This window comes from Athene cunicularia, assembly GCF_003259725.1.
Source record: "Athene cunicularia isolate RWA chromosome 5 unlocalized genomic scaffold, athCun1 chr5_part3, whole genome shotgun sequence".
NCBI classification, from domain to species: Eukaryota; Metazoa; Chordata; class Aves; order Strigiformes; family Strigidae; genus Athene; species Athene cunicularia.
This window is the reverse complement of record NW_020799103.1, coordinates 7,708,607-7,722,146: the sequence shown is the minus strand read 5'-3', so window position 1 is coordinate 7,722,146 and position 13,540 is coordinate 7,708,607. Positions and strand designations below refer to the sequence as shown.

At 38.1% G+C, this 13,540-nt stretch overlaps 1 protein-coding gene across 3 annotated transcripts in view; it reads left to right on the top strand.

Moving 5' to 3' along the window:
• The first annotated feature begins 2,077 nt into the window (after positions 1-2,077).
• The window catches only part of NAV2 (neuron navigator 2), a 417,220-nt gene continuing 405,757 nt past the window's right edge, over positions 2,078-13,540 (top strand). For all 3 annotated transcript variants that reach the window (XM_026850748.1, XM_026850747.1, XM_026850744.1), the window contains exon 1: positions 2,078-2,683. In XM_026850748.1, coding sequence (XP_026706549.1) covers positions 2,609-2,683 — 75 coding nt within the window. In that variant the 5' untranslated portion in view covers positions 2,078-2,608. The remainder of the gene's footprint in view (positions 2,684-13,540) is intronic.

The window sequence follows — 13,540 nt, the reverse complement described above, 5'->3', positions numbered from 1 at the left end:
ATGTGGTTATATCCACGGCAAACCTTACTTTTTTTTTTTTTTACTTAAAGTTTTTATCTTGGTTTTAATGCCAATTTACTGGTAACAGATTCATCCTGGCAATTAGAAATGCCCAGAGATTAAAAAGTGAAACTTCTTTTGGTTGGATGGAATAGGAATGAATTCAGTTTGGATACATAAAATGTTTTGTGTCTGAATTGAATTAAATGGTTCTTCAAGCTTCAGGATACATTTTTTATTAATATATTTTTTATATGAAGATTAATGTAGCTAACTCATGCAGTGACACTAAATATCCAGTAATGCATGCTTTAAGGTTACAGGCATGTACTAAGTACTATATACAAATTTGCATGTTTCCCCAGTCTGTCTGTCAGGTTCCACAATGGTTGAAGCCATAACATTGAATGCACAGGAACTTCCAGAGAGATTACACTCTTCTTTTTTCTTTTTTTTTTTTTTTTCTGGTTCAGGGGACCTTTCATGCAGAGAGACGCTGTCCTTAGCTGCACTGGTTATGTCATGCTATTCCAGCATGGCATTACATGATGTGACTGATGCAGTCTCATGTGTCACATCGCAGTGAAATCACTGGAGGGACAAAGTTTTCATCAGTGGGACTTAAGGATATTTATAAAAGTTGGATTTTTCATTGCATGATATTTGTTGCTGAGGTCAAAGGCCCTTTACTGCTTTCAAGCTACCTGTATGATTTGCATGAATATCAGCAGGTGTGAAACCACAGATCAGGTGGAGATTGTAGTTCAAAATAAAATTTGAAACCTCTTGTTACTGTATAAAATTGGTTAGATGCATTTTTTAGATTATTTTTTCAAATGGCAAAGCATAGCAGCATCACTGCAGTTGGTCATATTCTTTCCTGTACTCAGCAGAAGGAGGTTGTTTTTTTTTAAACCTGGATTAATGCCCTAGTGCTTCATGGTGAGGAGCAGTAAAAGAGCTTTTGAAGCGATGGGCAAAAGCAGTATTTCTACCTGTTGTCTTGTGATTTTTGCCTTGGAATACCAAGGGACCTCAGCACGTAGAAAAAAACTATTTATGCATTTGACCAAAAATCTACCTTGTATCTAACTTGGATATTTGATTTGGGTATTCAGTGCAGGTTGTGCTGAGGCTTTGTAGAAAGATGTGAGTGGAGTACCAATAACCAGCTTTTACAATGTTTATGGAAAATCTCTTCTTCATGCTACCCATCCTTGAGTGATGGGAGAATGTCTGATTGTTAGGATGATTGTCTTTATTGCCTTTGTTTACGTAGGATATGCAGGTTTGGATTTTTTTTTTTGTGCTTATCTCACGACTAAACCTTATATCAACAGAATGCAGCTAAATATATGGTCTTATACTGCGCTCAGCTAAGGTTGCAAAAATTGATTTAATATTTAGCCTTTTTAGGTATGGAATCCAGCTTAATAAATGTGCTTTTTCTGGTGCCTGCGCATTGAAGCCTGCTGATATTGATCCTACCGTAGGATTTAACTCGGGGAAATGATTTGTCTCTGTTGCAGTAAACTTGTGCTTCTCAGTACAGAAAGAACAATGTTGCAAGGCGATAGAGTTGCTAACCTATGACTTCAGGTGCCACTTTCTTTCCCAAGTAATAACGTAACCTGTTCATTCACGTATTCTTGTGCCCGGGATTTTGGGAGGTGACACACCGTAACCTTATAAACTGTGGAGAAAGATCCCTGGGTAAGAGACCTCAGAAGAAGAATAAATTTCGCTCTAGATCCATAACTTCAATCCTGGAAGCCTGAGTTGATCCTTGCAGACTTCAGTTGGCATGGCACTAGGCTCGGCTCTGATGCACAGTGCTGTCATTCTGGGGTGTCTTTATGTAAGAAGGCCCAAAGGCAAGGTAACCCTTTAAATAGGCATCAATGCCTTTAGAGAGGCTTAGATGAAGAGTGCAGTGTGTACAAAATATGTAATTATTGTATCAGTTGTGACTTGGAGCTCCAGGTGATGGACAAAAGAATATCTGTAGCTGTGTTTTCTTTCAAGCTGGTAAAAACTGCTTTTCTTTTTTTCCCCCCCTTTTAGGTATTTGTTTGAATTCGTAGAAGATGATGACAAGCGTGCATGGATGATTTTACGTAATTAACACCTGCTAGATTTGCAAAAGGCAATTATCGCTGTGAAGTGTTTACATTGATTTATGGGAGGAAGGTGGCCCAAGAGAGGGATGCTGATAATATCAACACAGTGGATTAAATGCACATTTACACCTTTATTGACATATAAATTATCTGTGCCAGGAATGCACTGAAAAGGCTGCTGATGGAGCAATAATGTGGCACAAACTACTGGGTTTGGATTCAGCTCTGTCATCTTTCTGTAAGGCATGTAAATGGAAACCTTCATCTGAGCTAAAATAGGATATAGAGGCTCACAGAATGGCTGCTTGTTAAGATAATGAGCAGTGATGGCAAACAAGAATTTAGAAGGATGATAAAAAGCATGGACGAGGTTTGAAGGAATTCGCTTGCCTTTTTTTAAAAAAAAAATATTTTTAGATTTTTGTTGTTCATACTATGGATTTTTAGGGAAATCTTAAAGAGGCCGGAAGAGTCTTTGTAGCTGGGAAATGGAACCTGGCTCTGAATCCAGCCAACATCAGAAAAGAAAGCCTGTGACACATGGACTGGAAGATCAAAAAAGGGTAAGTGACAAAAGGCGAAAGCACTTTCTGCTTAAATTGCTGAATGAGATACAAGCGGCAGAGAGCTCCTTATAACTCTTCTCAATTAGGGTTGCCTCTTGCTACACTTAGCTAGCTGTAGATCTCTTCTCCTGATTATATATTTTTTAAAAGTGTTTGCCTTTCTTTTCAGGCTTGTTCCAATGTATGGAGCAAAGAGCTGAGGGAAGGGAAAATGGTCATATGAGTAAAAGAAGGGAGAAATATACAGAATTTTGGTTAGTTTTTGATAAAGAGACAGTGTAAATGAAGTATACTGATGCTTACTGAGTCCAGTTAGATCATTGTTTTATTGTAAATGACTTTTTTACTGATACCATTAGAGAGGTTTAAAAAATTGCTTTCTTGGCATTTGGTGATTATATTTGTATGCTCCTCAGTATCCTCATTGTCCTGATGGTAGCATTTGCGTTTTACTGTAGTTTCCAGAGTCTTTGCCTTGAAACAAAACAAAATACACAGTGGAATGTGCTAAATGTCAGCTGGTGGACCTTATTTTGCACAAGTGCTTTGTGGAAGCTCTGTGTGTCAAGGTAGTATTGTATGATTTAATAGTAATGGATCAGCACATTAATTTGACCTAAATGAAGTTGCCATCTCAGACAACTTGTAAGCAATTGGGGCTTCAAAGTTGTTTTCTTAGCATGGGTCAAGCAAACTGTAAAACTTGACAAGTTTCTACTGTTTTAAATCATTTGTCCTGTTTTCCACATGGATTTGATGGGTGATAGAAAACCCTGTGTGTTCAGCTTTGTGTGGAGAGCTACTTTTTCCTGAAGCTTTTACATATGACTTTTATTTCAGTTGAAAAGTGAGTTGGAAAAAAAATTGACCGTCAGCTATTATTTTTGCTGTTCGACAGTGCTGTCTAATTTTGGAGAGAGGGAGGTTTGTGTCACAATTTTGTCAAGTCTGCTGAAGAATAAAAGTGGTTTCCCTGTCACCCCATTAGAAATGTAAGCAGGTTGGAAAACTTTCAGAAATTGGATAAAATGCAGCTGTTTTCTTAGAGAAGTGACATTTAGGGAACATTTACTCGGGGAACGAAATAGAAGTCCTAAATGTATTTTAATTGTACTAAGCATGATCTATTAACTGATAAGCTGCCAAGGTCTTCTTTCTACTTTTTTCAAGGAAGTGTTCTGGGACTGAAGTAAATCAATAAGGGTTGAAACAAAATCCTTCTATTGACTTAATTTCTGGAAGGCTGCTAGTACAGTTTTTTTTCTCCTTAACTATACAACATTATACAGCATATAGAGTATGATGGGAAAAACATTTGGGACCTGTGACACCGAAGTAAGCTATAATTGTTCTGATGCACCAAAATTAATATGCAATTATGTCTGTCTCTCCTTGCTGATAGGTATAGAAGCCTACATCTCCCATCTGCTCCTGGCTCTGGGTATTTGGTGCACATGTAGTATGGGGCCTCTGAATGTATAATATAACCCCAAGTGAGGCTCAGTGGCAGCTGGGATAACATCAATTGGTCATGCTTTGCTGACATTCATTTTAACTTGAACTCTAGCCGTCATGGAGATTATTAAATTTATAATGATATATGTAAGATCCATTTTAATGACTCTGCATGCTTGGGTGATCTCTCTCACTTCTGTTTGCAAAACAAGTCTTATTGGAGTATTATGTTTCATTTCCTATAGAATTTTCTAGGGGAAGGTTACTGAGGAGAGCTTTGCTTAGGCTTATGTTTACCGGGGGAAAAAAAAATCAGGTTTTTAGAATAAAAATGGTGCAACTTAGTTGTTGTTGTAAAGTTGGATATTAATATAAACTTTGGTGTTCTTAAGCTTAAAATTTCGAGATTTCTGATTGGGAAAAGTGGGTGTGTGATCAAGGGCTATTAAAATTAATCATCAGTAGGCACTTTTGTTATTGGAAATGGGGCTTATGTTGGAAGAAATATGACGAACTTCATTTTAAATTGGGCATGTGCGTTCTCCTTTTTATAACAATACATTTTATGGACATAAAGTCAACTGTTTAGTGTTTTTTGAAGCAATAAGAAATCACTGTGTGTATGTGCACCAATCGATGCATCTGGCATGTCTTTCCCAAGTACAATACAGAAAGCTAGGTTTGCGTCTGTGGTGTAGAAATAAAGCTAATTTGTTAGGGTGGTGAGTTGTTTTTTTTTCTGATAAATGTATTTCTAGGTATCTACTTAGTAGCTGTATTGACTAAAGCAAGACAAGATTTAGTATTTGTGCTTATTTTTTTTAGCGGTATGGGTTTTGCTTTTTTTGTTGGCTGATCTTCAAGAAATACAAACTGGGCTGTGTCTGACGCTGCTGAAATCGGCAGAAGCAGGTTCTTTTCACTCATCACTCTGTTAGCTTTCCAGGCTGAGTTTAAGAGGACTCTAGTATTAATGCTCAGGATAGCGTCACATCTATCTACATAACTTATGTTGGCTCCAGTGGGAATTACATAGCCAAATTCCATGCAACTTGTAATATATGAGTGAAAAATTTTGATCAGGTTTAACAACCATGTAAGTGGACCAGCTGAAGGTAGTAGAATTACTAACATGAATAGTAATGTGAACGAAGTGAGCAGGCATTATGCTAATATATGACCTTGGCAACAGTGTCTTTAAATAGAGGAGCGATATAGGTGATGCTGTAGACTTGCTGAATTTGTGTGTAGGTTATTTTTTTGATAACAAAAATGGTTAATGTCTTGAGAACAATAAATTCACAGATTTATTTTCTTTTTCCTTGATGAGTAGACTTGAGGAAATCGCTGTCAAGCAGGTAAAAACTGCTGCTAAAATAGTCTAGTTAGGTACAATTCAATTGTCCTGTGTCATGAGAAATTTAGTAACGCCTTGTGTTCTGATGAAATGCGTTTTCTGCTGATGAGTGAAATTAAATATTTCTTCATTTGATTTCCATTCTTCGTTCCCAGTTTTCCTGATTCCTCGTTCAGATCAGTAGCTCTAAGTTAGTGGGACGTGGTAAAGAAATACATAGGCATAACAGTGACAGAAGTGTCTTTGGCTCTGCCTGATTGAACCTGCTTTGACAGGGCAAGTGAAATATAATTGTGAAATTAATTTAGGTATTGGAAGGACATCTGTAAATGTGTATTTTATGCTTATATGTGCTTTATTGTCCAACTTAAGTTTTGGCTTTAGTAAAAACTGAAAATCACAAGATAAGCAGATGTTTATTTGTATCTACCTGGTGTATTGGGCTAGGAGGTTTTAGGTTTTCCATCTTTTGTTGCCATGGGACAGAAAACAGCATGCTAATATTGCACATAGGACTTCTAGGTTGTTTGGGTTTTTTTGGGCAGGGGGGTTGTGGGGTTTTTCTTGACTGCAGAAAAATTGTAACCCTGGACGTTGAAGTGTCAGTTCAAGCTACCTGGACGTCCTACCACAGATGCACAGTGGTTTTGGCACTGGACCTTGTCAAGCTGAACTGATGGTGGTCTTCCAGTCGCTTTTTTCCCTTCTTTCTACTTGCTAGAGAACTTCCTCATCTCATTTTTTTTTCCTTAAGAATATGCAAGCTGTAGTTTCATAGTGTTAAAAGCAGACTAACACTTTTTTTGTGGGGCATCTTCTCTCTTGACTTGTTTTTCTTGAAACAGTCGTTGAGATACACATGACTGAAGCCATATGCTGTAGCTTTCTCTCTGGTTTGTGTTATGTTTTTTCTGGGTTGTTATTGATACACTTCAGATTTGCTTGAGGATACTTTGCTGCTACCTTTCTATCAAAGTCAGTTTAAAGACCATAAGTGGTCTCGCATGTATTGACCTCATTGAGAGCTTGTGTTGTTTAAAGTGGGGCAATGTTGGCTGAGTACTGTATTTATTAGCAGACTTCTGTGTCAAGACATTAATGCAGTTGATGGGTGCAGTGCTGTTGAGCCAGTGTGGAAGCACTCAAGTATAAGCACTTATAAATTGCAGCAGGGTTTACCTTATGAAATTACAGCAAGCTGGTACGTGGTATTTCGATAATGTAACTAACTGGGCTTTTATGGAGAAACAAATGTAATAAAAATCCACTGAGCAAGAGACTAAGTCATACATAACATCTCCTTCATTTGGAAAGTATTGAAAACTTTCTATAAAAAAACCAATCTCTGTAGCATTCTAGTTCCTAGCTGTGGGGTTTACGTTTTTATTCTTGTAATTAAGATTGTTAATAAATCTGCTTAAAACCTGGTATTTACAGAATTAGATTTGGGAGACTTGGATGGGCCTTGGTGATCTGTCCAAGGCTCAACTTCTTCTTTAAGGTCATAAGTTTTCTGCTTTTAAGATGCTCCTGAAACCCATTTTGTGGGTGTGTTGTCTATGCTCTAAACCTCTCTGTTAAGAGATTGGCTCAAAGAAACAGGTAGTTCAGTTCTCTTTAGTGATGCAGATTTGCAGCTCCATGCTTGTTCCAAGGTTTTTGGATTATTTATTTTGGTTCTTATTGGTGGCCAGGTGACCATTAAGACTTTGAAGAAGTGCTGCTGTGGCTGTGCAGGTAGCTCTTTGTACCTGGAAAGCCAACTGCCTTTCAAGTTGAAGTGAAGCAAATTTGTTCATGTTCAGGGGTTAGGAATGTTGGCGTATAACATCTGAATGTAAAACTGAAGGGGACAGCAGTGACTTCTGCTTGTATCCTAGTGATACAGGTGTTTACATGGGATATGTGAGGTATAACTTCAATTTAAATGAAGTTTTGATTTGCATTCTCCTGTTTCATGGAAGACTATCCAGATTGGTTCATATGGATTAGTTTGTGTATATTTTGTCATATCTGCTCCTGAACCTGATAGACTTTTTTTTTCTTTTTCTCTGCCTGTGATTGGAATTAAACTTCTTGGTAGACACTTGAAATGAAATTGTTCTCTTTCTCCTAGTGAGTGAGGCTACTTTTGTGACAATGTCAGCAGCTGTTCAAACTTCTATACTGGGTATGACCTTTTTTCTCTTTCAGTTGTTAATAGTCTGGAACTTCCTTCAGGGACAATCACTTGGAAGGAGTCCATCCCAAGATATCCTAGATTATGTTAATTATGTGATATCATTGGATGGCGAGACTTCAGTGTAGATAACCAAGGTCAAATCATGATTTTTTCCTGATCAGGAATGGCTAGCTCATATGTCAGTAGTTTGTGTTGTTAGCTTATGCAGTTTCTGCTCAATGACATGTACATGAGAGTAAATCTAGTTTTAAAAAATTCCTTTCCATTGGTATACTGGCACATTTCTATTCTCTCTGGCTGAGAATGTTAAATTGAACTCTTATTTTGGTTGAACCACCACAATACTTCTTTCACTGAAGAAAAAAAAAATGAACAAAATTCTGTGGTCACTGAGACTTTATTTCTCTTCCTCATACCGAGGGAAGTTCATTATCTTGAAAGTAACTTGATTAAAGGGTGTATCTGAAGGATGTGAAAAGAATATCCATGTGTAAGCACAATGGGATTGCAAGACAGTGTAGCATACCTTTAGAAATCATTTGGGTGTGCTTTGAAAACTCTGGTCTTATGGGTGCGTTAAGTGATGAAGGACAATATTGGCTTTCCGCATTAACAGCAACTTAAAGCCTTTGTTAGAGGGAGTAAAGTGAATCAGGAGATGTAACCAAGTAGGCGATGAGATTCATGAACAACTGCTGTTTGTGTTGTGGCTATGTATTAATGGAATAATTACGGATGAAGCATAACACTATAAAGGACGAGGCTCCGGAAGTTTTAATTTAAAAACATTTATAACACATTTTGTGAACTTGCTGATGGTGCTGTTTTAGCAGAATGCCCAGTTCTGGACTTTGATCTTAACCAAAAATAGAGCATAAGGATGAATTGCTACTGTATGCTCAGAAGAGCCTGACAGTCACTTTGCCTCCTGTGCACAAAAAGCAGAACAATTATTCTTGTGGGTTTATTTCAACACCCTGGAAAGCATGCCTCGGAAAATGCTTGTATGGAAGAATATTTACAGAGTAGCTAAGTACAGATGACATGTTAGGGGGAACTGTATAAAATCAAGTAGGAATTATTTCTGCTTGAAACTGTGTTGAACAATATGGGAGACTTAATTATTTCCAGCCCCAAAGGAGTGAGGGTTAATGCTGATGAGTATTTTATGACACCCCTAACGCTGATCTTGGATGCAAGAACTTCCCTGCTTGCATACGTATCTACACAACATCTACTTTGAAACTGGCTTTTTTCTTCCTCCTCTTATCTGATGTTAAACTAATAATACACTGGTGTGATCTGCTTGGACAAATCCTGCAGCAGTCTGCCTGGTATGCCCTATGGCCTGTGGCAGGGATCAATATCTGACGTTTCAGAGCTGGGGACAAACCCTACATGATGCATCAGCTGATTGCCTTGTGTGTAGGGAAGAAATCGAGCCCTTCCTTCGGCTGCTGCTGACAACACGGGCTTTGAACCTAAGGCATTAGAGACGATTATCATTCTTATCCGGGATGGCTACGAGTATTTATGGTCATAAATTAGCTGAGATATTGCAAAGTTCAGCCAGGCACCTTGATTCTGTGGAAAATCTCCAATCAGCAGTGGATTGTATGGAGAGGTGTTACTCTACATTGAATGCTGACTTCTCTAGCTGGCTCTGGGATTGCTGGTCAGGCTGGTGAGTGTGAGTGTGGGCTGAGCGAGAGCTCCGAGGCTGGGCTTGGTGCTGCAGTTGTCTCAGTGCATTACTGAGCCTCTTTCGTTGGGCACATCCTGTGCTGTAAATGAGGATTTGATAGCTAAGATGCCAACAGCTTCACCAATCTAATGTTAAAGGTAACGACACCAAAAGGCTCAAGCAGTAAATACAGGTAAGTGCTACTTCTTTGTAGTATAAAGAACACTTGTTTCAAAATGAAGTCAATTCCTGATGTCAAAAAGAGAAAAGCCTGGTACATTTGTATCAAGCAGGACTTATAGGATACTGTGGAGAACTCCCAGCCTAATAAGAAATTTTCTTCTTTTAATGGGTAGATTGTAAAAAATTCACCTTGGACTTGTGAGGTTCTGAGGTCTTCTTGGAAATGTTTCTTCAGCTGTGAAATGCATCTCATCTATCCTTCCCTTCTTTTGCTGTGATTCAGCAGAAATGGCTCTATTTCCCTCGTTCTTTCTGTGACTGAGATGTGGCAAACCCGTGTTTTCTGTGCCATAAGATGCATTTCCCCTGATGCCCAGCTTCAGAAGCCAGCCCACTCCTGCAATCCTTATACATGTGCACACTCCAGCTTAAATTACTGAGTTTCAAGTGACTCAGTACTGTGAAAATCAGTCCTATGTGATTGTTTTCATTTAATAGGATAGGTGTCTCTTAGTCCCTTACATAAAAGGTACAAGCAGGTAAACATTAGAGGTTGTGGTTTTAATTATTTTTATAAAGCAAGTGTGACTTTCAGTTAATATACATTAGAACTCATCAGCATGTAGTTTCCTGCACACCTCTTTAGAAAAAAAATGTTCATTATTATGCAAATGGATAGCCTCTGGCTTTGATGTAATTGTCGTGTGGAATAATGTGTGGGCCACGATATTAAATTCTTCGAAACCTAAATAGGTGGGAAACTCATATTGGACAGTCAGATAGTGCCTCTCATGATGTCTATGCCTGGAAGCAAATTTGATATCCATGAGGTCCTCTATCTATTTTGATATTCCTGGTGAAGGGAGTGGTAGGAAAGGGAATGGGAAAAACAGGGGAGGAGTGTAAAGGAAATAGCCTCTGATAATTCTAACTTATTTACTAAATTTAGGGCGTACTGCAAAGCTCCGAGTACCTCAGGGGTCTTTCAGAAAGCCAGGCATTAGGGAGAGACAGAAATGCATTTGTCAGTGTTTATTTTTAGGTACCCAGTGTTAGGGTTTATTCTGGTTGATAATAGTCTAGTTTGACAGATGTGGTATAGATTTATTTACACTTGCATACTACAGCAGTTCATAACAACTTTAACAAATATGAGTGACAACTTCCAGTAGCAATAAAGCTATAGTATATTCTCTAACAAAGAAATTAGGGTTCTGTGTTAAGGTGTAGATCCAGTACTACAGACAACTTAAAGTATATTTGCTGGTGCAGCTTGTGGCTCTGTAATAAGTTTCACTGCAGGTGAAGGAGCTTTTAGTGAGTGTGAGAAATGTGTTTCCTAGCTAAGTATTTCTCCTTGAAAGCCATCATATGTTTGTGTATGTGTTCAAGTTCATATATTGTTTTCAAAGGATTGCTAAGAGGAATATTAAAAATGTAACAGAACCTGGTAGTAGAATAGATGTGTTACAGATGAAAGCTGATATTTTCTTCTGAAATTGAAATTGTTTGTGGTAACTCTAAAATATCTGGTAGGAGACTGCTGGACTAAGTAATTTTAGCTTATTCTCCCAACCTGAAATCCCCTTCTAGTGTAGTATCTTACTATTCCTTCTTTTCTAGATCAAGTCCTAATTTCCCTTTTTTTTTTTTTGGTTGGCAGAGAAAAACTGGAAGGGGTGATACATATGAGTTGCTTGCCTTTTCTTGCACTGAGCTTTTTTTCTTATTAGACAGTTCAGTCTTTATTTCTGCTCTCTTTCTGGTGATGTAGGGTAACCCAGAGGTAAGATATGACATAGAACTGCAGTCTGAGGTGGACATGGAGCTCGTGTAGAGCGTCTCGGGGGACATGGAGCTCGTGTAGACACCTAGACACCTCTGTCCCATTCATCAGGAGCTTCCTGCAGCTTCTCATGGGAACCAGGCCTGTCTTTGGGACTCTACTGGGAGACTCCTGCAACATCCTCATGGCAGTAACAGTCACTGAGAGGATGGTCTTTATTTTTTCCTTTACAGAAGACTGTAATTCATCCTTTAGAAAGGAATCATCTGGCTTACAAATTAGCTTGTCCTTGCAGCATTAGGAAAAAATAGCACGGTATTGAAGACTGATTCCTTTTCTCGCTAACAGAAAATGATGCGTGGATGTCTCTTGAGGCTATTGCATGTTGATGGTAATAAATATGTACTCGGGCTTGTGTGGCTATTTTTCAAGTGTTCTGTGCTAAAAAAGGAGTTTTATTTGAGGGAGTTGAGGGGCAGGGGAGTAGCCTCTGAGATCTCCTAATAGAGTAAGTTGAGAAATCAATAGAGACAAGGTACGCTTGTTATGAAAAACCTAATTTATACGTGGAAAACGAGAAGTCTACTTGCTGCAAGCATTCAGTTTGCAGTTTATTTTTTAAAGTCTTTCAGTTCTTCATTGTGATGACAGCAGTGACTATCAGATCTTCAGTAACTTGGAGGATTTGTTTTGGATAAACAACATGCATCTGATGTGACTACTCCAAAAATGTAATGAGGCAGATGGAATTGCCTATGTTATTTCGGTGTCTCTCTTTGGATCTTTCTAATTCAGATGCCTTGTTTTCTTCATTGATTTTTATTGTATCATGTCAAACAAGGCAATGAATTCTTAAAGTGCCTTAAATATACTACTGTGATAATCAAAATTTCTAAGTAAATCCCGTGAACATTGTAGAAATAAGAGAGGTTAGAAGCTGGAGAGATCACAGAATTGCTGCATTTTGGGTAAGGGAGGTTGGATTGTAGTTAAATTATCTGTGAGATTGGCAGTAACTGGGCTTCAGTTCCATTACTGTCCTGTTGGTCCACAATGGGAATGTTTAAACAAACAAAAACTAGATGGTACTAGTTTGGTTATTGAAGGTGTGTCCTTTCCATATCAGCTTTGATCAAAATTAATATAAGGTATTAGAAGCGAGTGAAGGTTGCATCAGCTAACTCTTAGTTGAATAAAGTACTGCTTTAATGCTGTTTCGGCTGATAGCTCACATCCTAGCAAATAGGAAAACCATCACCAAACACCAGAAGAGATCTTTCTGTCAAACATATAATTTTTGCAGACTTTAAGCACTTAATGGAGTGCACTGTTGTGAAACTCATACTAATCTCGTGTGCTGTTTTGTTTTTTTTTTTTTTTTTTTTTTTTTCCAAACAGGCATCGTTTTGTTTAATATGCTGATTTCTGGAGCACAAGCTCAGCAAGAGGAATAGCTTGTCTTCAAATTCCTTTTCCTTTAAGATGCTTGACTAAATAAAAGGAATATTAGTTATTATATGTATGTGTTAGGACTGGAATAAAATCTTCATAAATATTTAGTAGGTGGGAAAAATAAATATATGGATGCATCCTTTTAAAACTCAAATGATATGACATAATAGACCGGCTGGCAGAGGATGAAAGTGGAGCATGAGGGAGATTTTTCACCTTGTGTAAACGACGTAAGAACTCTGAGTGCAGTACAGCACACTGAAGCGCTAACAGAGATGGAAGCATGTACAGACAAGGGTTTTTCTAGATAGGTAGATGGTAGCTTTCCTAAGAGCCTGGAACTTTAAGTCTTGTTGGTGGGTGGTCTGAGGTACTGGTGTTTACAGTAGCTGAATCTGAAGTGAAGCTGTTCAGTGCTTTGACAGAATCAAAATGAGCTGGCAGACGTGTACTACATGATGATAGTGTTGTAACTGTTGCTCAGGTAATTGGGGAGGCAATATTGTTGAAAGATATTGTGTCAGATACAAATCTTACATAGCTCTCTCTCCTAGCCCACTAAATGCTTTTGTGGGGGTAGTTCATAAGATAATATGAAAGACTTATGTCTCGTGGTATTCCCTGTCTATAGCGTGGGGTAATATTAACTTCGTAAAGCTTTTTGGGACCACCAAATGACAGAGTTGAGTGATGTTAGCAGAAAATTCAGGTTTCTTAACGTGTGTTGTAATCAATAATGGCATAAACAAAATTGT